The sequence below is a fragment of the Lampetra planeri genome, chromosome 22 (assembly GCF_965212315.1).
Source record: "Lampetra planeri chromosome 22, kcLamPlan1.2.h2, whole genome shotgun sequence".
Taxonomy (NCBI): Eukaryota; Metazoa; Chordata; class Hyperoartia; order Petromyzontiformes; family Petromyzontidae; genus Lampetra; species Lampetra planeri.
In genome coordinates, this window is record NC_136128.1 from 10,828,379 (window position 1) to 10,854,873 (window position 26,495).

A 26,495-nucleotide genomic window follows, 5' to 3' on the forward strand; every position below is an offset into this window, starting at 1 on the left:
CCACCACGTGTGTGAGAGAGACACGTGGGTTTTACCGAGCACACGCAGAGCTCGCGGCAACGGCGGTGCATGTCGCCTCTGCCGCGCACCTCGGCGTGGGCACGGCCATACGAGCCTAACTCAGACGAGCATCAATAACCCTGTCCTGCTCACGGCAGCGCGTTGTTGTTGTTATTGTTGTTGTTGTTTATACCACAGCACTGACGCGACTTCGATTCATATTATATCCGTCGAAGGGGAGAGAGAGGGGGGTGGTATTGTTTTCTTCCTCGCGGCGACCTCTTAGAACAACAAAAACCTCCCCACACGGACATGAAGCTGGTGAGAGAATTGAATTCTGGCCTTGCTTTTAGCACGGCGCGTTTACTTAAAATGCGTTTGCAGTCGTTCACTCTACGCACGCGATGGGCCTGTGATTAAGTCTCGGTTAACGTGCTCCAACGCAGCGTTCACTACCGTTAACCTCGCTCACTAAGCGTACCATAAACCCTGGTTTTATGTACGAGAGTTTAGACCTCCGCCTTGTCAGGAGGCCGTTGTTGACCATACTTCACCGTGCCGGTCACCGCGTGGAGACACGGACACGATCCGCCACTGAAGTCGGCTTGGCAAGCTGTAATCCCGTAGCCGCAGTGGCGATGTTCACGCGGTTTGAAGTCCAGCGACCCCGGTTAGATTCCCCGACGCGACTTTTGTCACGAGTGGTGGGTGATTAATGGATTCAAGCCTGGACTGGGCCTCGTTTAAGTCGGCTCGGCCTAAAATGAGCCCGAGTGATGTGTACATGGCTTGTGGTGTGCACGGCTTGGCTTGTGGTGTGTGAATGAATGAGCGTCAGCACTGTGGGGAGCGGTGGTGCAGCGGTTAGCGCGCTGCACTACGAACCCGGCGACCCGGGTTCGATTCCCGCTCACGGCCAGCACCAGTGACGATTTTCTGAACCGGTCCCGGGCCTCCCCTAGGTCGACTCAGCCTCAAATGAGTACTTGGTGCGGTGAGTAAATATCGCCACTAGGGAGACAAAGGCGGTCGGGCGTGGTGTTGGCCACCCACCCCCTCGTGTGCCGTGCCGGCCTTCATAGGTGCTCGCTAACAGCACTTGCCCCAACAGTCTGTTAAGGCTAAATGGGGGATCTTTGTCTTGTCTTTGTCAGTGTATATATAACAACACATCTGAGTAAATAGTGGTCATTGGCATGTATATAATCTATAGCGATTTGTGTACGGTATTGTTACATGTATGTGTATATGGGGTAGAACTGGGTGCTATAGACTACTGCGGGGCTACGTGGTGGGCAGCAGAGGGCAGTACGTCAACATGCATTGTTGTACTCTACTTCTATGTCCCCACGTCTATGCTCCCCGCCTTCACCAACCCGGCGTGGCGAAGTATGGTCAAATAGCCCTCAGCCCGCAGTGGATTGACAAAGGGCTCGTGACATGTAACCTTGTCGATTGAGAAAGACTGTGTGTTTTGAGCACCTATTTATGTTTCTGCAGTGTTAGATTCAGATAACCATCATTACAGCAATACCTTCATTAGATCATTATTCTAGCTCTGTCTTCAGAAGAGAGGGAGGTGGGGTTGCAGTTTACAACAGCTGGGCACTTTTATGCAACAAAGCTCAGATTTAGAACTCCATGCGTTACACTCGGTCCTTGGACTTATCCCAGTTTAGCCTCGGCCGATATTGATCACTCAAGATGCTGTTGCCTCTGTAGAGGGTCTAGAGATGTTGCATTAGGGCACTGCATAGTGGTGACACGTATAGCTATTACATGTGAAATGTAACAGGTATATCCATTTACATTGATTGACTTTATAAGTTGCATTGTCAAGGTCCACAATGTCAAATGTTGATGGTAAACTGCGTTTTTGCGGGCTCTAGAAAAACATTTATGATTGTACGGACACACGAAACAAGATGAAATAATGGGACCTCCTTTGCCAGTAGCAAAATATGAGAATAGGTTTTCTCCTTTTTTCTGGCAACAAAACAGGTGTTAAGATGTTAAACCACCAAACTGAAACCTTTTACAAGGAATCATGTCTGCATTAACCACAATACTTGGCGTCCTCTGGTCACCGTTTGAGACTAGGCTCTAAAGAAAGCTATCTCTGGTGTGGACCAATCCGTTTCAAAGACAATGCATATAATATCATGGTATGTTTTTTTTTTTGCATTCTGACCACAAGTATTGTGGTTAATGCAGACATGATTCCTTGTCAAAGGTTTCAGTTTGGTGTTTTAACATCTTAACACCTGTTTTGTTGCCAGAAAAAAGGGGAAAACCTATTCTCATAGGATGAATTAATAATATATAATCGGTTGCCAATAGACATTGCATGAATATACAGGGGAAAGGACAAAGAGCAAGGGTCGTCCAAGCAAGTTGTGGAGTGAAATGCCAAGGGAGGACTTGGGAGATAGCGGTGAGAGTTGGAGGGTGGTGCATGTGTATATGTTAAATTTATTTAGCACCGTAAGGAAGCCAACCATCCTCATCGGAGATGCGGGGAATCGGAGGAAAGCGGAGGGATTGGAGGATGTGGACAACGTTTGCACTCCGACGTACTCGGTGACACGCTGGCTGGAGTGAAGCGAGGATGGAAACGATAATAATCCTTGGGCTGTATTCAAATAAGCAGCAGGCTGGATAAACTATAAACCGTATTAATGCTCAACTTTGAGCTGGCTTATTTATCCTATCGTTCGAGGAGACATGATTACATTTGGTTGGCAAAAAAGAGGCTAAAAGCAAGTTAGAAGGCGGAGTTATGGCCGCAGCCCTAACTATCATCATAATAATCAGTTCTTTACGTAAACCCACAAGAGAGAGCCCATCGAGACCCCAATTGTTTTCGAGGCAGATAGTCACATGTCAATGAAATATATACTGCATGTATAGACACAACCCTTAATCCACTGCCGGACGAAGTCACCCGACACTGCAGGTCTTGGTGGTTATGTGGCCATACTTCACCACGCCGGTCAGTGCGGGTTGGTGACGGCGAAAGGGGGGGGAGCTTAGACGCGGGAGCATAGAAATACAGTGTAACAATGACATTTTGCAGCATGCACTGCTCAGCATGCTATCACAACCTGCCATGCATGGCGGTCGCATTGCAATACACATGTCAACAAACCCGCATAATTTTCACCAGCAGATCACATGACGGAGCATGCTGGCCTCATTACTTACTAAGAATTAGCTATGGGGATGAATAAGATAAGAAGTAAGCTCCTTCCACATGCCAGGACTTAAGCTCCTTATTGTAACAATGAATGTGGATGATTGAGAATCAGACATCAGCCTGGATTATTAATGTATTATTATTTATCGTCAATGTATGATGCACAGACCTTTATAAAGTGATTGATTAGCCCAGGACTGGTTATGACATCGCTTGCCACTGATGTGAACCAGAGCCAGGAATCGAACTTGGCTCATCCAATTCATAGTGCAGTGCGCCAACCTCTGCGCCACCGCTCCACCCAAATGCAGTGCAGCGTATTATTAATAGCAACGTAATTTATCCAGGAAAGCCTCGCTAAGTCTCAAGACTTTTTCATTAGGTTCCTACATTTGGATGTTTCGCCACCTTTTCAAATAGCGTGTTTTATGTGCGAGGAAACCGGAGTAACCAGAGAACACCCACACACGTCAGGAGAATGTTGCTGTCTCGATGTGTTGTCGCATGTGCCGATGGCCGGTACCAGCGGTGTTAAAATCGGCCTCCGAGGAGTAGGTTTGTGAAGGATGCTGCTGAGGAGTTGGAGGCAGTCGCCCTCCAGTAACAACGGAGGGTAGAGGAGTGACGCTCACAACAACGAGCGGAGCGGCTAAAACGCAGAGATTTGTCACAGTGGGGAGCACAGTTGGTGCATCCGCCAGCCGTCTCAGTCAACCCATGGCACCTGGGTCTGTCCTATGACCTCCTGCCAGCGGGCCGTCGACACTTTATGTGGCCTGAAAGTGCACCTATCATAGCACAAGCGCCATGGTGATGTCACCGCCACTTAGTGGTGAACGGCGGTTGTTGTCGCTGATGGTTGATGCCATCACCGGTACACCGTGATACACTCGGACAATTTTTGGGCAATTGTCTCCGGCAATCATCACCGGAAAAGCATTTACTCTGACCAACTGTAGCAACTCGGCACAGCAGTGGTATGGAGTGACAGAATTTAGCCTCACCAATGTAAACAGAGTTTGTGGAAGAGTATGATTGACGAAGAGTGATTGGTCAGGAGAGCACACAGCCTTGGGAAGTCATGTGGACCTGATTGGAAGTTTACATCACAGTTGGCCACGAAGCAAGCAATTTTTTGTTACAATAGAAAATGCTACAATAGCTACTCTTGGTGACTACTGCCAGCTATGATTTACCCTGAGTTTACTTTGTTGAACCAGGTTAGAAAATCAAGAGACCAGCTTGAGTCTCATTTATAAAGAATGACCTGGGGCAGGAGTCTGCCAGTAGGGGTGACGATTGCTTTTCTATTATCCTAATCGATGAATTAGCGGGTAATTTTTTTAATTTGGACCATGACTCCAGCACACAATGTCCCACTCATGCGAATGACATCAGGGGATCTTTGACGTCCACTGTGCAATTGACGGGAGTGTCGTATTGTCACGGTCATTACGCCCACTGGCGGAGCCAGTGGGGGGTGGGGTGGCACGTGCCCCCCCAATGATCCGATCGAAATCCCACTGCCACTGTGTAGCATATTATTACGTGCCAGGGACTCTATGAGATGATAGGACAATAGTCTGAGTCCATAATTGGCAATAAGTAATGGGAAAGCAGTTATAAGCGACTCACAGACTTGTGCGCAGTTGTGTATACAGGACACGACTTCCCTGAAGGCAAACACCTTCAGCGAGCGCGATGCCAATCAGACAACGCGGTTCGAATTCGACCCTCGATCGATGGTTGCGCCATTGCCGCACACGCGTCAAATAAAAAGCAAGGGACAAGTCCTGACTAACAACTATCATTTTTCATTGCTGGAGGGGTTGCCCCCCCTACCTGAAAATCCTGGCTCCGCCATTGATTACGCCCACGGTAACGATGAGCGCGACCACTCGATTTGAAACCACGATTGCCTGAGTGCCCAAGCACACGCCCTGTCGCTGTCCCACAGTACTGCCTGTCCGGGCACCCGACCCTGCCGTGTAACGTCCTCAAGTTCAAGGCCACCACGGTGATGCTGGACTGTGGCCTGGACTTCTCGTCGGCGCTGCACTTCCTGCCGCTCACGCTTGTCCACAGGTGAGCTCTGTCGGTGGCCGCAGCGTTCTCTCCCAGCCGGCTTCTATATATTTATATATATCGGCCAGAATCTATATCGAAATGTCTTACGTGGGCATCCACTGCAGGCATTGGAAACTTAGTTGTTTCCAGGAGAAGATTTTGCGATTTCCGGCTAGGAATTGTGACAATTGCCCACTTTTAGTGTGCGCGTTCTGATGGATAGCAGCATTTCAATTTCAAAACCGGGTGGATTGGCACAGACGTGCAATCCAGTCCTTTGGAGGCAAGGGTTGGTGGATCATGCAGAGATTGGTGAAACTTCCCATATCCCCACTGGGCTGTGAAGTGCCAATACGGGAAGTGGATAGTGAACCCTTCCGTGTAGAAATGTGCAGAAATGTGCGTGTTATCCCCTGGAATCAATGCAGGACCCTCCTGAAAAAAGAGTCTTGAGACTGAGTAATAGAAACTTTTATTACATCTACACCATAATGAGGGCAAAGATCCCCCAGTTAGCCATGTGGGCTGTAAGGGGCAAGTTTTGTTAATGAGCTGCTATTAAGGCCAAAATGGCATAGGATAGAAAGGAGCGGTGAGCAATTCGACAGCAGCATTGTGAGCAGGCAATTGGGGGACCGCTCCTTTGCCTTGTATGTATTTTTGTTCTTCAAAGACAAAAAAACCTTCATTGCTTGTTCTGTGAATCCGCCTACTGTCAGTGCCAGCTAGGATACGCATCCATTGTTGGGATAAGTAAAGCATGTGTGTGTGTGTGTGTTTATCCGTTTATCATTCTCAGTGCTCGCTTGGCAAAGCTGCCCAACTGGGTCTCCAAAGACGGAAACAAGACACTGGAAAAGGTCAGTGGTAGCGGAAGCGTTCACTCCTGGCAGTTGCGTAAATCGTTTGGCTTTTAAATTGAGTCTGTAACGATCCAGTGAACAGAAATATACTCTTACGCTCACAATTACGTGCACTGAATGATGCGTGTGAGATTCGATTAGTCATGCAACGTACATGTGAACCTTACCTTGGGGCTGATGGCACGAAACAGACGCAGCAAAAAAAAAAGACGGAATATACAAGTCAGGCAATATAATTTTTTAATCAAATCATGAACGCAAATTATGATAAATCCACCAAATCCTGGAGTGTGTTTTCATTACATAAATCTTGAAAATAATAGAACTATGGCTTTTATTTATTTCGGCAGGTAGGGCCCAGTGAGCTGGTAGCTTCTATTTTGTGAGCACCCTGCGATGGTGCAGACGTCACACAGTACAGACTTCACAGAGTACAGCTCATGACACAGTACAGACGTCACACAGTACAGCTCATGACACAGTACAGCTCATGACACAGTACAGCTCATGACACAGTACACCCAATCTTTGGGTTACGTAGGTGGCGGTGCAAAACAGCAAGAATCGGTTCACGCTTCACACTGTTATGGGTGACCCACCAACTGAAGCATTTTGTTCTTTCTGTAAATTAGACCGCCCACGTTCAAATCATCCGGCAAGTATTTTTTCGTGCCGCGCTTCTGCTCTTGAGAGTTTGCGCGGATGATGTCTTTTGTCAGGAGCTGAAGGAATGTGCTGGCCGGACGTTCGTAGACTCTGCCCCAGAGTTCTGCATACCCGAGGTACATGCTCCACTCCGTCAACCCCCCAAGGGATAACTCGCCCACGCTGGGGTGAAGAACGGCATTAACTGTTAACTTATAACCCTGATAGTTAACGTAAATAGCGTCGGCTATTTAACCATTTCCCGTTCAGAGACGTGTGAAAGTTGTGGGGGGTGGGGGGGTGGGTCCCGTTCAACGCTGATTCTCGGACCGTGCAAGTGGTTTTTTAAAGACATTGTACTCACCCCGCGCTTTCAGATGCGCTTTTGCTGCCGTCTGGAACGCTCTTCCTCCAGATATTAGGAAGTCACTAGAGCTATGCACTTTTAAATCATCGAGATTGAAAACGAATTTTCTCAGTACTGCTTTTTTGTGTTTAGTTTGTTGTCCTTCCCCCGCACCTTCGATTACCACGGTTGGCTACGTACGGTGCGAAATAAGTTCAACGTACATACAAACATACTCACGTACATCCTGGCGCGAAACAGACAGAGCTGATCGACCTCTCCACTGTGGACGCCATCCTCATCTCCAACTACCACAGCATGATGGCGTTGCCGTATGTCACGGAGCGCACCGGCTTCACGGGCATCGTCTACGCCACCGAGCCCACGCTGCAGATCGGGCGGTGCGTCTCACTTCGACCCCGGCTGCTGCTTACCCCACCACGGCCACCACTACTGCCACTGCCAACACCACCACCGTCACCACCACCGCTACCACCAACCTTGCCAACACTATCACAAAACCACTACCAATGCTGCGGCCAACATTGCTACCGACATGGCCACTGCTGCTGCCACTGCCACCACGGCTACAAACACCACCACCGCCACAACCACCGCTACCACCAACCTTGCCAACACTACCACACAACCACTACCAATGCTGCGGCCAACATTGCTACCGACATGGCCACCGCTGCTGCCACTGCCACCACGGCTACCAACACCACCACCGCCACAACCACCGCTACCACCAACCTTGCCAACACTACCACACAACCACTACCAATACTGCGGCCAACATTGCTACCGACATGGCCACTGCTGCTGCCAATGCCACCACTGCTAGCACCACCGCTACCACCAACCCTGCCACCACTACCACAAAACCACTTGTTTTTTTATTATTAATTGAGGGTATTTCTTGAAAACTGGGAAATGAATGCAATCTTTCGCTTGAGTGAATTAAATAAACATACATTATTATCCACTCAAGTACAATGTATGAATGTGGCTTATTTAAATTATTAATAATTCACATCAAAAGGAAATTGAACATATAAGCCGTCAGCGTTCACTCAGTTAAATAGACAAATCCTGCAGCGTTAGCCCCTGGGGCTCATGCAGGGTTAGCCCCTGGGGCTCGTTGTGGGAGTTTAATCAGTCAGTTTTAGTTTATTTATTTGGTATAGCCCTGTGAGCCATTCGGCTCTTGAATCGGGTGCAACCGCAACAAACAAAACATCAACAAGTAACATCTTAAAGTGCCTACGTGTCAATGATGAGGACTCCGAGACAAGGGCACCTGCCGTGCTCGTTTGTGCGTGCGTAGTGAGTGATGCGTCCTGGCGGGTTTGTGCGTCTGCCCTGGCAGGCAGCTCATGGAGGAGCTCGTGTCCTTCGTCGAGCGGGTTCCCAAGCCCAAGACGGCATGCAAGTGGAAGAACAAGGACATCCTCAGGTCGGCCTTGCCTGAGCGCGCATGCACAAATACAAAGATCTCCCATGTAGTCTATAACATACTGTTGGGGTAAGCGCTGTTAGCGAGCACCTATGAAGGCCGGCAAGGCATACGAGGGGGTGGGTGGCCAGCACTACGCCCAAGCGCCTTTGTCTCCCCGATGGCGATGTTTACACACTGCACTGGGTACTCATTTGAGGCCGAGTTGACCTAGAGGAGGCCCAGGACCAGTTCGGATAATCGTCACCGGTGGTGGCCGTGAGCGGGAATCGAACCTGGAGAGTGGGGTCGGCTCACGGAGAAGAAGGAAAATTTTATCGTGCTCTATTTAGCAATCGGAAACCAACTGTGCTATTTCAGAGTCGGGTTCCAACAAGCGGAGAGAGTCCACTGTGTCCTAGCCATTGCCGAACCTCCGCACGGTTTCAGTCGCATCCTCCCCCCCCCCCTGCAGGAATCTGCCAGCGCCGCTCAAGGACGCGGCGGAGGTGGCGGCGTGGCGCAAGTGCTACGGCATGGCCGACGTGAACGCCGCGCTGAGCAAGGTGCAGCTCGTCGGCTACTCGCAGAGGACGGTGGGTGTCTTGCGCGCTCGCTCGCTAACTCGCTCGTTGGCTCGCCAATCCAGCCGTGCCGCTCGCCTGCCCGCGCTGGCGGGCGGATCGCGAGGTGCAGGAGGCGGGGGGGATTAACCCGGGGCGCAACCTGGATTAGCCGGACACGGCAGCCGTCAACCACGTGCATGCCCGAGGGGGCGACTGCCGGAGGACTCGGTGTACGTATGTTGCAATTATTTCTCGCCGGGCTAATCGGAGGTCAGAATCAGAATATTTATTACTGGAGGAATCCGATGAGCTAAAAGCTCTTTTTCACAGATGTCCGGTTGGGGCGGGTCAGAACTTTACAACAACAAACAATCCAAAAACACAATAGGAGTGCGGGGGAAGGAAAAACTAAACACAAAAAGCAGTTCTAAAGAAATTAGTTTTCAGAAGACATGTTACTGTCATATCGCAGAATGGATGAAAATCCGTGCGTACATTTGTTTGCCAGGAAAAGGCTTCAGTTGACGTGCTGCGGATTATTTTGATGCCCCCCCCCCTCCTCCATTGAACGTTCCCAATGCTGCTGCGTGGTCGATGTTCTGGTCGTCGTTTCCGCAGCAGCACACTCAAGGCAGTGGGCACGTCCGCTGCGGGATGCCACGGGTGGCAATGTTTTAGACATCGCTGTTTGCTCTTCGGCCAAACGGATGACATTCACGGTTGCGTTTAGAACGCTTAACAGGTGAACCTCGCGAAAGATGTAATCGCTCATTCACACGTTTTTTTTTAAATTATCAACATTTCTCAAACTTACGGGTGGCAAGCCCCCTGGATCATCGTCAAGACGGTGCTCGCATTCCTAAGCGACGGGGAGGAAACGACATTGATCGGTTACCGCTGTTGGGTGTGAGGGGTAGCAGTTTGGACGTCCGCGTGGGTGGCACTGAGAGTCCTAAGATGCAGCCGGGGAATCAATAACCATTTCCATGTTCTTCTGGAAACACGGGCTGCCATGCGTTCTATATGAATTGATTCGCTTGTTCTAAAACTCAATGTATTTAACCAGGAGGTGCCTCTCAATAGCTCACTATAAAAAAATTGCTTACTTAAATTTAATAATAATGCAATAATAATGTTGCTTCGGCAATACACTGTCGGATGAAGGCTTCCCCACACCGTATCGGTTGAGAGGGTTGTTTGACCATACTTCACCATGCTAGTCAACGTGCGTTGGCAAAAGTGGGATCCAGGTCCGGTTCAATTATTGCTCGCCACCGATGTTGGCCGTGGAAGGTAATTAAACTCACGTTAGCCGGGTCCCTAGTGCAGTACGCAAATCACCGTTCAACCCCAATTGCTAATTTGGCAGAACAAAACAAATACAAGTCCCATTGGTCCTGACAGACACCCACGCTTGGGCCTCTTCAGCCTGAGCGATACATTGCCCACGCCACTTCTTACTCTCCCAGCCCGCTCGAGGTGAGAGCGTAGGTTTGTCAACAGCTCTCCTGATCCCCCAAGGGTTATGACTTCCCCCCCCCCACATACAAGGGCATCCCGGAGTGAAGAGGGTTTGAGAAACCACGCCGCGGTTAGCTGTGTCGATCACGCGGGATGTGGCACATTTAATCCGAGTGTACGGCAGGTTAATCCTCGTGTCTGTGTGTGTGTGTGTGTGCCTGGTGGTCACTGCCGCTTACAATCTAGCTGACGCACACGAGGTTGAGATTAGGTTGTGCAGCTGCCGTGGGCGTTGCTAACCAACGTGGAGCTCGTCTGCTCGACCTTGTGAAGTCATTCTTCAGCAAAGGCAATGTTTTCTTTATAATGTTGTAGCCCAGACCCTAATTTTGAAAATTAAACGTAACTGATGCATTACGTAACAATTACATATCTTGACTTAAAGCTTTCGTGACTTCAGGAATTAAAGAATATAATTAGATATCTGATGCATAGCTTACTTCTTCCTGCCATTGCTCCCACCCATGTGGGGTCTGCCTCTCTGCTCCTCTTCCTCCACTCCGCTCCTGAGACATTTCCACATCCACTCCACGCTCCTTCATGCCCCTTGCTTCGCTTCGAGGGACACCTCCGATGCTGACATGTTCATCACCGTTCTTCCGATGTGCTTTTCCTCGCTCTTACGCCGTGTCCCAGCCATTCGAGTTGACGTTTTCCCGCTGCTTGTTCGAGACGGGTAGCACTCTTTGCTTTCTTTCTCGTCCCGTCATTCCTCACCCTGACCGTCACGCTAAACTGAACTCCCGCCATGTTAGCAGTGGGGAATTTCCTCCACCGTCTCAACACCGTGAAACGGGAGATAGGCGTTGCCCCACACTCATTTCAAAGGTGGAAACAATAAGACTCGAATACAAATTCATAAAATCAATCTTTTAATTCGAATAAAGAGGCTTGCGGTTTTCGCTTTGTCGGCTCACACCGGGAACAGACTCACGCTCCCAGCCTTTGTCACCGTCCCTCTCTCTCACACCGGGAACAGACTCACGCTCCCAGCCTTTGTCACCGTCCCTCTCTCTCACACCGGGAACAGACTCACGCTCCGAGCCTTTGTCACCGTCCCTCTCTCTCACACCGGGAACAGACTCACGCTCCGAGCCTTTGTCACCGTCCCTCTCTCTCACACCGGGAACAGACTCACGCTCCCAGCCTTTGTCACCGTCCCTCTCTCTCACACCGGGAACAGACTCACGCTCCCAGACTTAGTCACCGTCCCTCTCTCTCACACCGGGAACAGACTCACGCTCCCAGCCTTTGTCACCGTCCCTCTCTCTCACACCGGGAACAGACTCACGCTCCCAGACTAGTCACAGTCCCTCTCTCTCACACCGGGAACAGACTCACACTCCCAGCCTTTGTCACCGTCCCTCTCTCTCACACCGGGAACAGACTCACACTCCTAGCCTTTGTCACCGTCCCTCTCTCTCACACCGGGAACAGACTCACACTCCCAGCCTTTGTCACCGTGCCTCTCTCTCACACCGGGAACAGACTCACGCTCCCAGACTTTGTACCCGTGCCTCTCTCTCACACCGGGAACAGACTCACGCTCCCGGCCTTTGTCACCGTCCCTCTCTCTCACACCGGGAACAGACTCACGCTCCCGGCCTTTGTCACCGTCCCTCTCTCTCTCGCCATTCACGAAGAAAGCGCTCTCGCCCCACCGCGCAGGAGCTGTTCGGCGCCGTCTCCGTGACGCCGTTGAGCTCCGGCTACTGCCTTGGCAGCTGCAACTGGCTCATCCAGTCCCAGCACGAGAAGGTGGCTTACGTGTCCGGCTCCTCGCTGCTCACCACTCACCCGCAGGTATGGACAGCGGTGGCCACAGGAGGCCGGGGGGGGGTGGCTCACAGTTGGTGAGTCAGCTGCAGAGGGACCGTGCCTGGGAGCAGTAGAATCAGGAACGGCGATGCTTCGTTGACACACTTTGATGGCCCAGGAACAGCCCATGGACGGCTCGGGAGTAATAGGACGGCTGGGTGAAGGCTCCGAATCATGGCAATGTAGTGCGCCACAGTGCCGAAATGTTAAATACCGCCTGTTATACGGATGGTCGTGGGTTTGATCCCGACCATGACCCCTGTATTTTTGGAGTTTGCATGCCTCTCTCTCTCTCCCCTTGGTTGTGTGGATTTTTGTTTGGTTCCTCTGGTTTTTCCCTCCGCATTTAGAAACAACACGCGTTTTAGCGTATTTGGTTGCTCAAAATTTCCACATGATCAGCCGCTTCGTTAAGCTATCGTTTGCGGCCAGGTAGCTTCTAAAAAAGAGCTATATAGCTCAGTGGGCCTTACTCGGTAAAATAAAAAAATAGCTTTTCTATTTCGTAGTTTACTATCGAATTACCGCGGAGGTGCAAATCGCTCCGTGGACAACAATGCCGTTGTTTTCTTTCCTCTCCCCGTCCTACCCTCTTCCCCTCTAGCCCATGGAGCATGCACCGCTCAGAGGCAGCGACGCGATGATTCTGACCGGGCTGACCCAGATCCCGCTGGCAAACCCGGACAACATGGTGGGGGATTTCTGCAGCAACCTGGGTGCGTACCGACGGAGGAGACCGCAACAGTGCCCGGCAAGAACATTTAGATTAGGAGCCGACGCAGCCTTGTGTCATTTCTCGCCGTGAGATTGCAGTTGTTGAGAATCCGTCGATGCGCCGTGTATGAAATTGCATTCACCGGTGCGATGGTCGAATGGAATTCATTGCAATTGACCTGTGATTTGGCTCTTAACATTTGGCTGCATAGTCCTGGCGCATTCGAGCATTTGTGACTTGTGCGTTGGCAGTGTGGTTCTCGCATCGGGCTTCAATGCAGGAACCTTTGCAAGGAAACGAGAGGATCGCATTGTAAACGCGTTCACGCAGCGTTACGTAAAACAGCCCGTGCCTGTTGCGGGCATTCACGTTCGTAGGCCTCTGTCGCGCTGCACATTCACTTGGGCACACATCTTAGCGCAGACTAAGTGTGCATGCACTTGCACTCTTAAAATAACAAAACAGGCTTTTGAAGCAAGCAAGTGCTGTTAGCGAGCAGCTATGAAGCGGGGTGGGTGGCCAGCACCACGCCCAGCTGCCTTTGTCTCCCAAGTGATGATGTTTACACACCGCACCTGGTACTCATTCGAGGCCGAGTCGACGTAGGGGAGGCCCAGGACCGGGTCAGATAACTGTCACTGGTGTTGGCCATGAGCGGGAATCGAACTCGGGTTACCGGGTTCGCAGCGCAGAGCGCTAACCTCTGCACCACTGCTCCCCACACTCATGCACACACACTCATGCTCGCTTGCACACTTGTGTTAATGTGCACTAACACTTCCAGGCATCGTAAGTGCGGGGGAAGGACAACAAACCAAACACAAAAAGCAGTTTTAAAGACGTAAGTTTTCAATCTAGATTTAAAAGTGGCTTCCCAATATCGGAAGGAAGAGCATTCCAGACGGCCGCAGAAGCGCATCTGAAAGCGCCGTGTGATGCAGTGGTCACCCCTTTCCCCTGCCCGCTGTCCGATGCGTACCCTTCCAATCTTGTGGCACTTCCGAGATGTTTGCTTAACGCTATTCAGCGGCTTACAAATGAAAGCTGCTGTAGTTTGTTTGTTTAAGTTTGTTGAACCAGCTGGCCAGGATTTGGGAAGAACTTCAACCACTTTTCAACCAGGAGACTGGAGAACACAGACTTTAGTGTTTCTAACCGAACGATAAAACTAACCATAACATATTTAAGAATCACAGTTAAGAGACAAACAGACAAACATGAATACTATAAAACAAATTACCAGGTAAGGCCCACTGAGCTGTATAGCTCTTTTTCAGAAGCCACCTGGCCACAAATGATAGCTCAGTGAAGTGGCTTATCACGTGGAAATTTATAGCAGCCAAATACTTTCACGCATGTTTCTCAATGTGGAGGGAAAAACACGGCGGTACCCGGAGAAAGAAAGAGAGACACAGGCAAACTCCAAATATACAATGGGCGTCAGGATCGGAATCGAACCCACCGTCTCCTAATTCTAGATTTGAAGCTTTCGTGACTGCAAGGATTCATACTCAGTAAAGTGACGTAGGTAAAAAATGAAATTAAAATTAATAAAAATAAAATAATAAAAATCACGACGTTTCGGAGGCAACACAAGTCTCCGTCATCAGGTGGGACCGTCACAGCCAGATTTGCTGTATCAAGGCAAGGTAGTTAACATCTCGGTAAAAAAATTCACTTAAAATTCCTGTGGTTGCACGTCGCAGCGGTGACGATCAGGAGCGGTGGCAACGTGCTGGTACCCTGCTTCCCGTCGGGCGTCATCTACGATCTGCTGGAGTGCCTCTACCAGTACATGGACTCTGCGAACCTCTCCTCCGTGCCACTCTACTTCATCTCGCCCGTCGCCAGCAGCTCCCTCGAGTTCTCGCAGATCTTCGCCGAGTGGTGGGGCGGGGTAGGGGAGGGGGGGGTGAAATAGAACTGTGGTGGTTGTGTGGGGGAACACGGAAAGGCGGGGGGCGGGAGCCGGCAGAGGGCGTGTACTTGCTGGAGCGGTCTCAGCCGCTAACAGTCGTCGCATGCCGGAACAGCGCGGGGGCGTCCACTGTGCGTCTTGCGTTGCTGGTCGCGACGCTGCACGTAAGCGGAACGCGCTTCACGCGCGCGAGCGGTCGCTGCGGTAATGGCCGCACCCGCCAGCGTCGTAGCCGGCGTGTGAAACTACCGAGCATCCGTGAAAGACTGGACATCTGTGAACAAGAGTTTTATAGCTCATCGGATTCCTCCAGTGTAAATAAATACTCTGATTCAGCAGTAGGAACCCCCGGAGCGCAGATCGTTGACTTACCATTGCTGGCTTCGTGTCGTACGTTCTACACTTGGTTACCTCACTAATTGGTTGTGTCGGGTGGTGGCGGGTTTAACGACACATTTATATTTACGCCATCGAACCGCAAAACACTTGCATTATGGATCTACACTTGGTGTTTTCTCTGTAAAGTGCATTGGAAATTGCAGAATATTTTTTTTGTGTATGAGGGTTGGCAGATATGGCAAGGAGTTGTATTGTCCACTTGTTTATATTGCAAGCATTAATCACTTTGATGAGTGTAAGAATGTGTATTTTCACGAATATATCAGTATTTTTTACGACCCATATTCACTGCAGTGATCCCAACGATGACGTGTTACACGCGTTTTCATTCGTGACAGGTCGTATTTTTATTCCCGCAGGCTGTGTCAATCCAAGCAATCCAAGGTCTACTTGCCAGAGCCGCCATTTCTTCACGCGGAGGTACGGTCATTGTTCCCGTTGTCATACTCTCGCGTGATAATCGTTCTGGAATTCGTGCGATCGATCTGAAAAGATTTCGGTGCCGTGTCTTGCAAGGCAGGTGGTCAACAACAGCGATTGAGAATGCACATTTTGTACAAGTCCTCTGGAGAAGGGCCATTGCCCAAAACGTCGTCTGTTATATATTTTCCCTTTTAAGGCCACGCAGTGGATTGACGCAAGTGCTCTACGTGTGCACGATGAAATAAATAAATAAAATTCACTTGCCATAGCCTAATGGAGCCATGTCCAGATGCGGTGGCACACTTGCCAATTAGCCATTCACTTTGCCATTCAGCAGCAAATGAAGGCAGTGCAGCGGTCAGCGCACTCGCCGCTGAGCCAGATTAAAAGGGGGTTCGCGAGGTCAAATCCCGCAGTCAGCTGCTAATGCTGTGGGCCATAACGAAGCAGGCCATATGCTGCGAGGTCAGTGTTTTTACACCGTGTGCGTGCGTGCGTGCTGTGTTTTCATTCATTATTTTGCTCCCAATTACATTCCCGTTGCGTCAGCGGGGTCACAGAGGGAATATCAGATGGTGAATTGCCACGGCTAGCAGAGTGCAACCGCCCTCGTGTGACGCGAGATTCTCGGGATGGTTCACAATGTCGTGGGTAAATCCTGAAATTAATTTAGTTGAGGCCATCGACTCGGTGACATCTGAGGATCTCGTTTAATTCCGAGCGCGTGAGCGTTGCCAGCTCACGTTCTGAGCCTCCCAGCCGCCAGCTGCCCTGCGACTTCTTCATGTCTCTTGCGTACCAGTCTCGCAAACTCAAATCTAAACAATCGTGTGTAACTACAGTGCTTGCAAATCTACAATGAGCTGCGTGCACAGTGCCATTACCCAGGTCTCTCCGGGCAAGAGAGAGGCATTGTGTCAGATGATTTTCAAAGAGCATTCGTTAACTTTCGTGTCAACTCTGAATGCCACGACACGTAGGCTCGAACCTGCCAGAGCTCGTGTGGAAGCCTCCATGACCACACACCCAGACACAACCTTCCTCTCCACACATCTCCGTATGCCCATGTGCACGTATGTCTTTCCACCTCCATCCATCCCTGGTTCGTTCGTCCATCCACGTGTTCCTTGGTCTGTCCGTCGGCCTCATCCATCGGTCCATCTGTCCATCCATCTGGACGTCTGTCCGGTTTACCCATCCATTCCGTCGTCTGTAATTTCCGTCTGCCTGCTCACCCGTCCGCCCGTGCGCCAACCAGCTCATCCAGATGAACCGGCTGAAGCATTACCCGAGCATCCACGGCGACTTCAGCTCCGAGTTCCGGCAGCCGTGCGTGGTGTTCGCCGGGCACCCGTCGCTGCGCTGCGGCGACGTTGTCCACTTCCTGGAGCTGTGGGGGAAGAACAACCTCAACACGGTCATCTTCACGGGTACGCCGCCAGCCCCTGCGGTGCCACCGCTACGCCGGGTGGAGGAGTGTGGCTGGCATGGGTGCAGAAATTAGTTTGTCAACCTAGATGATGATTTAAAAGTGCATAGCTCCAGTGGCTTCCTAATATCAGAAGGAAGAGCGTTCCAGACGGCCGCAGAAGCGCATCTGAAAGTGCCGCGATGCGGTGACCACCGTCTTTGTTTGATGGATAGGCCCTGGTACCGTTGCAACGCCCGCATACCACGATAGCTACGCCTGTCAACCGAGTCTTTCTAGGGCTATCGGTCTCAATGTCTCTATGCGAGACTGTGGATGTCTATGCAAGTCTGTGAGCATGTGTTCAAGTCTGAGTGTCTCTGTGCAAGCCGACGCATCTCTTTTTAATGAGTGGCGCTGCACGGTTTGTATTGGCCTTAGGCAAGGAATGAAATGAGACCCTTGTCCAATTTTCCTTGAGTGTGCGTGCGTGCGCTTACACACACACACACATTATTCATGCCTTCTTGCCACAGTGCAGACTAAACACGGTGTAATTGTGTTCAACAAATTTCTGACAGTGCGCTAACGAATGGAGATTGTTTTGCTAATTGGTCTCACTTTAACGTCCCCTCTGGATGCATGTGTTTATTGAGGGCAGTGTTAAATGTGTCCCCGCCTCGGGCGTGTCTGCTCCAATAGTATTCAAAACTTTTACTCGTGAGGGGAGCCGATGGGTTGCTGTTGTTGTTGGGTTGTTATTGAAGCTGGGATATCCGATTAGTTCAGTAATCGATTACCGTACCAATTATCGGTTCATTTAGTCAACTAATCATTTTGACACAGAAATATTTGGGGAAAAAAGCATCGCCTCCGGTTCCTGTGTGTTCCTGTTGGACTGGAGGCGATGGACGGGGCTGTGTGACATCACCAGCGTCGTCACACGCATCACAATGAGCGGAGCTTGGAGGGGGGGTTTCCCCTCTCTCGGGAGGCAACATTTCTGGGTGTGTTTGAGTTGACTGATCGACTTACTCGACGAATTAAACAAACTACGGTAAAACTCACCACACAGTTTACTAATAACAGTGGCCACATCTTTATAGTTTTTGGGAAAGATGGGAAATTATATACTTTCAAAAAGCGTTAAAAATAAACATTTCACCGCGTACCAATGCAACCAGCGCACGTGCGTGAAAATGTGTGCGTCCATACACTTTTCTGCGCGTAGGAGGATCCAAAATCGGAGACTTATCAGGCCGTTTACTTTATTGCTGTGCCTCTGAGCATATTCACTGTTAAGAAAAAAAGATAGGTGACTTGCGCAGGATATACCGCTTGCTCGAAGGGATGACGATTGATGAATGGCGATGGAATGGCAGCCAACAAGAGGAGACACGCCCGAGACGTCGCCCACCGTGGTAGATGTGGGCAGCGACAAAATCTGCCGGACAGCCTTCAGCCTCGCGCGACCGCGAGAGAAAGCGGCGACTTTCGAAGGCCTAGATCATGGCTGATTACGACGACGACGATGATTTCGACTGCGGTTTCAGAGCCAGACTTCCCGTACATGGAGGCGCTGGCCCCGTACCAGCCGCTGGCCATGAAGGCGGTGTACTGCCCCATCGACACCCGCCTCAACTTCATGCAGGTGTCCAAGCTGCTCAAGGACCTGCAGGTAACGGCGCCGCCCGCTCCCGTTTTGCGTGCCGCTGACCTCCCGCTGCGATCCGCGCTGCAAGGCCACGCCGGCACCCGTGCCGCGTTCGTCGGACGAGTGCGCGTGCTTTTTAGCGCAACCTGCGCCCCGCGTTACAATTCCCAATCGGGGCTAGCTACAGCGTCGGCGGTGAGTGCTATCTGATCCGGTCCTGAGCCTTGTAACGTTTAGACCTTTCCCTTACTGGACATCTGTGAAAAAGAGTTTTACAGCTCATCGGATCCCTCCAGTAATAAATAAGTATTCTGATCAACTCGTCCTTAATTTGATTGCAGTGTGTAAAACTCGGGATTGGAGAGGTGAAGGCAGCCAGGTGTATGATGCTGGCCACGCCACGCGCTCGTGCGTCGTGCCGGCCTTCATAGGCGTTCGCTCGGGAGCACTTGCCTCAGAAGACCCTTAGTGGCTACACGGGGGACCTTTGATCTGTGTGTGTGTGTGCGTGGGGAGCGGTAGTGTACATGAATGGGTGCTAGAAAAAATAATTGTGCAGGCACTTCCCTGTACAGCTATAACATTGAATTATTGCTGGGTTTCATTGTGTTCGCTTGTGCACCTGTCGCACTGTGTGTGTGTCTGTGTGGATGTCTTTGTCGTAGTGGGGAGCGGGAGTGTAGCGGTTAGCGCACCGTGCCCCGAACCCGGCAACCCGAGTTCGATTCCCGCTCATTGCCAGCAGCAGTGACGATTATCTAAACCGGTCCTGGACCTCCCCTAGGTCGACTCAACTTCAAATGAGTACCTCGCAATGTGTATAAATATCGCCAACCGGGGAGACAAAGACGGCCGGTCGTGGTGCTGGCCACCCACCCCCTAGTTTACCGTGCCAGCCTTCATAGGTGCTCACGTAACGCACTTGCCCCAACAGCCTGTTAAGCCTACATGGGGGTTCTTTGTCTTTGTGTGAGTGCGCAGCCTCTGCACATCGTGTGCCCCGAGCAGTACACGCAGCCGCCGCCCACGCAGGCTCACCGCACCGACCTCGTGGTCGACTCGCAGCCCCCACCGCTCCCCTACCGGCGCGCCGACGTCATCTCCCTGCCGGTCAAGCGGCACTACGAGCGCATCGAGATCGCGCCAGAGGTGATGGCCACCGCCACCGCCATTCGCCAATGGCACCAACTCCTATGCCACCACCACTGCTACCGTCACCATCACCGCTACCACCTCCACCACCACCTCCCCCACCTCCACCACCTCCACCACCCCCACCCGCACCACCCCCACCACCACCCCCACCATCCCCACCCGCACCACCCCCACCACCCCCACCCGCACCACCACCACCCGCACCACCCCCACCACCCCCACCATCTCTACCACCAATGTCACCACCTCCCACGCCACCGTTTTCACCTTAATACAGTAAATTCAGATGTGACGGTCACACCTGATGACGGAGACTTGTGTTGCCTCCGAAACGTCGTGATTTATTATTTTATTTCTATTATTATTTCTATTGTTATTATTTAAGTTTATTATTTATTTTTACCTACATGACTTTACCGAAAAAAAACCTAAGAGTACGTTTCCACCTTTCCCCACCACCACTACCACCACCCCATAGCCTCTACCGGCCATCCCCTCCGGTTGCTGGGAATAGAAAGGCACAGGAGTATGGGCTGAACAGAGCTATGGTGGAACAAACTCATGTTAGGGTGGCGGCAGGTTCAGCGTTACGAGCACGGCGGCACCGCGCTGCATGCTGTGTTCACCGCCGCAGGCGATTGTGGTCCGAATTAAGCTTAATGAATCTATTCTCCAATTTTAGGTAAGCACCTGTCTGAGCTAATGTATAAGCTCTGCGTCTTTACTGGATAGCCAATACCCAGCACTTAAGCTTAATTAGGATTGTAATCATGTCCAATTAAGGATTACATTCGAATAAGCGAACCTCGGTTAAGACAGGCTCGACTCGGTATTTAGGGAACAATCTGCTCTCTTGAGGCGTTTAATGATTGAATTTTAAATCCCACCACCACCGATTTCTCTCTTGTAATTATTCAACAATGAGAGACTGCCTGCTTGTGTAGCCTAACGATTCAACACAAACACGCGGTGTGTGTTTGTAAATCACAATCGAGCAGTGAAAGATATAACTTTATTAGATGATGTATCACACCATCAGCTGGGTGTCACGTGGCCTTGTAGAGGGAGGAGGGGGGGCGGTTCCTGCCTTTGTTGAGGCAGGGTGTCTGGTCAGCCGCTATTTTTTTTCGTTCAAAGTTGAGTTCATCAACAACGAATGAGTGGTCGATTACAACTTTTAGTCGAGGCGCGTGACGAACCGTCCCAGCTGTAACGTTGCTGCTCTCTCGTGCACCACCGGCAGCTGGCGGACTCCCTCATCCCCATGGAGATCAAGCCGGGCGTCGCGGTGGCCACCGTGGTGGGATCGCTGTCCACCCGCGACAACAAACACACGCTGCAGGTGATGCCGCCGTGCCACACCCCCGCCCCACCATCCCCAAGGGCACGCCCCACCCTACCGTCCCCGCCCTACCGTCCCCACCCTACCGTCCCCGCCCTACCGTCCCCGCCCTACCCTCCCCGCCCTACCGTCCCCACCCTACCGTCCCCACCCTACCGTCCTCACCCTACCGTCCCCACCCTACCGTCCCCACCCTACCGTCCCCACCCTACCGTCCCCGCCCTACCGTCCCCGCCCTACCGTCGCCGCCCTACCGTCCCCGCCCTACCGTCCGCGCCCTACCGTCCCCGCCCTACCGTCCCCACCCTACCGTCGCCGCCCTACCGTCCCCGCCCTACCGTCCCCGCCCTACCGTCCCCGCCCTACCGTCCGCGCCCTACCGTCCCCACCCTACCGTCCCCACCCTACCGTCCTCACCCTACCGTCCCCACCCTACCGTCCCCACCCTACCGTCCTCACCCTACCGTCCCCACCCTACCGTCCCCGCCCTACCGTCCCCGCCCTACCGTCCTCGCCCTACCGTCCCCACCCTACCGTCCCCACCCTACCGTCCTCACCCTACCGTCCCCACCCTACCGTCCCCACCCTACCGTCCTCACCCTACCGTCCCCACCCTACCGTCCCCGCCCTACCGTCCCCGCCCTACCGTCCTCGCCCTACCGTCCTCGCCCTACCGTCCCCGCCCTACCGTCCCCGCCCTACCGTCCCCGCCCTACCGTCCCCACCCTACCGTCCCCACCCTACCGTCCCCACCCTACCGTCCTCACCCTACCGTCCCCACCCTACCGTCCCCACCCTACCGTCCCCACCCTACCGTCCCCACCCTACCGTCCCCACCCTACCGTCCCCACCAAGCCAGTGTCTGAAATATTGACTTGACTCACTGTTGCCGGGCACAGCCCCCAATAGGCTCAAAACGTTAAGCGGCCAGCAACAAACATCACGACTTAAACTTGTCACAGATGAGGTAACGACATGTTTCTTTAATCGAGCAAGATATGGCGACGCTACAATATATCGTACGATAATCACGTCGCCCGTTTTACTATACATCGTCACGTGATTATCTTAAATTGATGACGGAGCTGTAATGACGGCATAGTTTCCATGGTAGAGCGGATAAGCGGTTCCATGACCAAATCATTGGGTCAAAGGTAAACAATGCACATTCTAAATCGCATAACCTAGATATCATAAGCAGCGCATCTACTTGTCATTTCAAATTAATTCTCATTCATTGAAATCGGTGGAACGGCCGAGGAGAAACTCCAAACATTACGGATTGTTGTGCAGATATATAGCCCCCTAGGAGATTCCACGTGGAAGTGTCCCACGCGTTTCCCAAGGGGCAGGCAGGAGAACGCCCGCGTCCGTTTACGTATGCACGTTGAACTTCTTTCGCACCCGAACGTAAGCCAAACGTGCTAATCGGAGGTGTGAGGGGAAGGTCAACAAACTAGAGGCTCTACCCAGTGAACACGCAACGCAGTGAGAACTAAATTGGGGGAGACAAAAAAAGCTGAGATTCAAATCCCAACATTTTTTGTAAATTGAGAAAATTCATAAAAATGAAAATTTTATTACGTGGAAGCTGGAAACAAAGTCACTTCACAATATTTTTCTTAACCCCAGATGCTGCCCAAGGTGGCGCAGCCGTGCGGCATCAGGAAGCGCAAGTGCGCGGAGGACGCGGTGGAGAGCAAACCTCCCAGGCCGCTGCTGTGGGGCAGCCTCTCCATCGACCAGTTCCTGCAGAGCCTGGCGAAGGTGAAACGACGGCCCTCCACAAGCCCCCTCCCCCGCCGCCGCCGTGCCCGACTAACGGTGGCGTTGACGCGGCACGGCGGTGGCGCGTTCGTTCGCCGCCGCAGCTTCTTGCCGATGTTTGCATTTTCGAATCCGGCAGGCCCCCCTGGTTAAGAATGCACGCAGAATGCACGCAGTCTGCGACGTGGTGGGCCGTTAAAAAAATATTTGACGCGCCATTCGCAACGAGCAGGAGGCCATCGTGCGCCGGCGTGACGGTCAAAATTTGCGGAATTCGTAAAAAATCGCACCGGTAAATTAATTGGGATTGCACCGAGATCATTGCGCCCCCTCCTGGCAGGTTAATGCCAAGTGTTGAGCTGCCTTTTACCTACGATGTATATAAAACATGAACACATCTTGCGGGGGTTCCTTTGATTCTTAAGTCACGTTAAAGCAAAAAATAATTAGGAAGGAACCTAACCGCATGGTCATGGTCATGGTTTCCGCACCATCCGATTAGCACGGTTGGCTACGCACGGTGCGAAAGAAGTTCAGCGTACGTTTCTATTTTTTTCCACATTTTCGGGACGCCGCCGGCATTGGCAGCACGGGATAATGGACGCGCGCGTGGAGGACTCTGCGGACGGTCACGTGATCCACCTGCCGGGCGAGGACACTGTGATCCAAGCCTCGGAGGACTCCACGCACATCATGTGCGCCAACAACGAGATAATGCGGCAGAAGCTGCGTGACGTCCTGCTCAAGCTGCTGCAGAAGCTCTGACTCCGGCGTGATGGCAGCGCGTGTCGCAACAACTCCACACTATTACTAAACTGTTTTTTATTTCAGCAGGTAAGGCCCCACTGAGCTTATGAGCTCTTTTTCAGAAGCGACCTTGCCATCACGAATGACAGCTCAATGAAGTGGCTTATCACCATGTGGAAATGTATAGCAGCCAAATGCTCCGAATGCGTGTTTCTAACTCGACACGTTTCGCGAGTTTGAATCCCAGTACAGAGCGTTGACCAAACCCATCATCCGTCCAGGGTCGATAAAATTTCTACCACTGTGGGGAAGTCAACAGTGGTTGTTGTGCGATGCGTAGACTCACAATAATTATCCTGGAGAAATCTGAGGAGCTATGAAGCTCTTTTTCAAAGATGTCCAGTTGTTGACTCGCCCACGATCATAGAAATGTGGAATTTGCACCAATGGCTCAGGGCTGTAAATGGGAGATGAGCACTTCACTGCTCATTTGAGGAGCTGGAGATTGATTTGACTTTTGACTTGGAGGGAAACAAATATATAACAGGCAACGTCTCGGGCTATGGGCTATGGCCTGAGAAGGAGATATGCTATTAATTGGAAACTGTTTGGGCAGTGGCCCAAACGGTTTCCAATTTAAAACACATTTCTCTGTTGGACACTGTTATTGACAAATACGTGGAGTTTAAAAAAAATAAATATTTTTTGTACAGTTGCTCCACACACACAGCTCTCCTTTGTCAAGCCACTGCTGGATGAGGACCTCCCCATGCCACGCAGGTGGTGGGGGTTATCCAAAATAGGGGGTTATTTGACCATGAGGGTTATTCGACCATGCTTCACCACGCCGGTCAGCAAGGGTTGACGGTGGGGAGCGGAAATGTTACGGCATGTAAAGTGCAACGGATGTTTCTGCATTGCTCTCTGCTGTACGTGGTGGGGTGGTACATGATGAGGAAAGAGGTTGAAAGGTGTCTGGCCCAGCACACAGATTATAAAGTTCATTTTTGTTCTTGACTTTGGAGTCGAAAGGCTAAGTGGCGTAACGCGCAAACGAACGCACTATTTTATAACAGATTCACACCTATTGTAAGTTATACCTCCTCGCTCCGCACGTCGTTAATCGAATAAACAATTCACTTGTAATACATGCAGAGAATGGATTATTTTACATTCGTCACGTTATCTTTCTGGACCCACATCCCACTTGTGGTTCAATAAATTGTCACGAGTCAGGATTCGATTAAAATATACATGTTTTTTTTTTACAATTGTTTACACTGGTGGATCTAAGTGCCACAGTCATTACGTTTCGATTTAAAGCTTTCGTGACTGCAGGGATTCATCTTCTTGGTTCTTTCGGTAAAGTCACGTAGAAGGGAAATAATAAAAATAAAACATAATAAAATACAATTCTCACTGGTGAGAATTGTAACCACTTGACTTCTACGTGACTTTACCGAAAGAACCAAGAAGAGTCATTACGCTGTATGGTTTACACGCAGATTCTTGCGCACGCAGTTTCGAAGCATGTATGATGAGCGCAAATAAAATGTATTACTTCGCTCATGATACAATAATCGAATGTGTGCATGTGATATTCTGCAATTTCTTCTCAAACTAATTTTATTAATGAACAACGGCAGAACAAAGAAGTATAAATGCAATACTAGGTGACAAAAGTAAAATAGAAATGGGACAAGATACACAGCATAAATGAGCAAACATTACAAAAATGAGACCAACAAGACAATGAAATGGGGAATTTTGACCCGTTATGGTGACAATTCATTGTGGGGCTTTTGTGCAAATATAAAAAAACGAATATTTTCATTTTACTAGGTAATGCTCACCGGGCTATAGAGCTCTTTTTTTCAGAAGCGACATGGCCACAAATGATAGCTCAAACAAGTGGCTTATCATGTGGAAATTTATAGCAGCCAAATACCCCAAACGCGTGATGTTGATTCTAAATGTGGAGGGAAAAATCGGAGGACCCGGAGAAAAATCCATGCGACCACGGGGAGACCATGCAAACTCCAAACATATAGGCGTCGGGATCGAACCCATGACATCCTGTATACCTGGCGAGGTAGTTAACATCTCCCCCACATGGCACCCTTGCAAACGTAAACGGCTCCCCTCAAACTATCCACATCTATTTTAATACCGGGGTGTGCAGTAAATAGCAAAACATACTTGGTCAAACGATATTCAGCAACCACTTGCTTTCCACATTGATTTTGTAAAACCAGCTCCACCGATGTTGTTCAGCGTTCAATTCCCCTGTACAGTCGTACGTGAATAAAGACTCTGGCGTGCTTTTTACTGGCCGTGCAGTCTTCTCTCCATCGCGACAGTGGGCAAGAGGCATGCCCTTCAGCTTGTATGTATGTTGAACTTCCTTCGCAACGTACGTCGCACAACCGTGCTATATCGGAGGTGCGAAACAACGCAAGTTGGTTGACCCGGTGGCAAGAGACGACTGGACGATCACACTCGCAGCG

General features: G+C 50.9%; 1 protein-coding gene across 1 annotated transcript; it reads left to right on the top strand.

Moving 5' to 3' along the window:
* INTS9 (integrator complex subunit 9) lies at positions 1 to 26,316 on the top strand. The gene is made up of 17 exons (XM_078604448.1): positions 1 to 321; positions 5,154 to 5,281; positions 6,063 to 6,123; positions 6,846 to 6,908; positions 7,379 to 7,518; positions 8,490 to 8,576; positions 9,031 to 9,151; positions 12,311 to 12,445; positions 13,065 to 13,176; positions 14,882 to 15,062; positions 15,852 to 15,912; positions 17,174 to 17,345; positions 18,877 to 19,001; positions 19,959 to 20,126; positions 21,376 to 21,474; positions 23,107 to 23,241; positions 23,830 to 26,316. Exons 1-17 carry the CDS (start codon positions 313 to 315, stop codon positions 24,004 to 24,006), a joined length of 1,974 nt encoding a protein of 657 aa, XP_078460574.1. The 5' UTR covers positions 1 to 312; the 3' UTR covers positions 24,007 to 26,316.
* Positions 26,317 to 26,495: the final 179 nt, after the last annotated feature.

Coding starts and splice junctions, on each gene's coding strand:
- INTS9 (XM_078604448.1), top strand. Junction 5,282..6,062: donor CCGCTCACGCTTGTCCACAG/GTGAGCTCTGTC, acceptor TATCATTCTCAG/TGCTCGCTTGGCAAAGCTGC. Junction 21,475..23,106: donor ACAACAAACACACGCTGCAG/GTGATGCCGCCG, acceptor TCTTAACCCCAG/ATGCTGCCCAAGGTGGCGCA.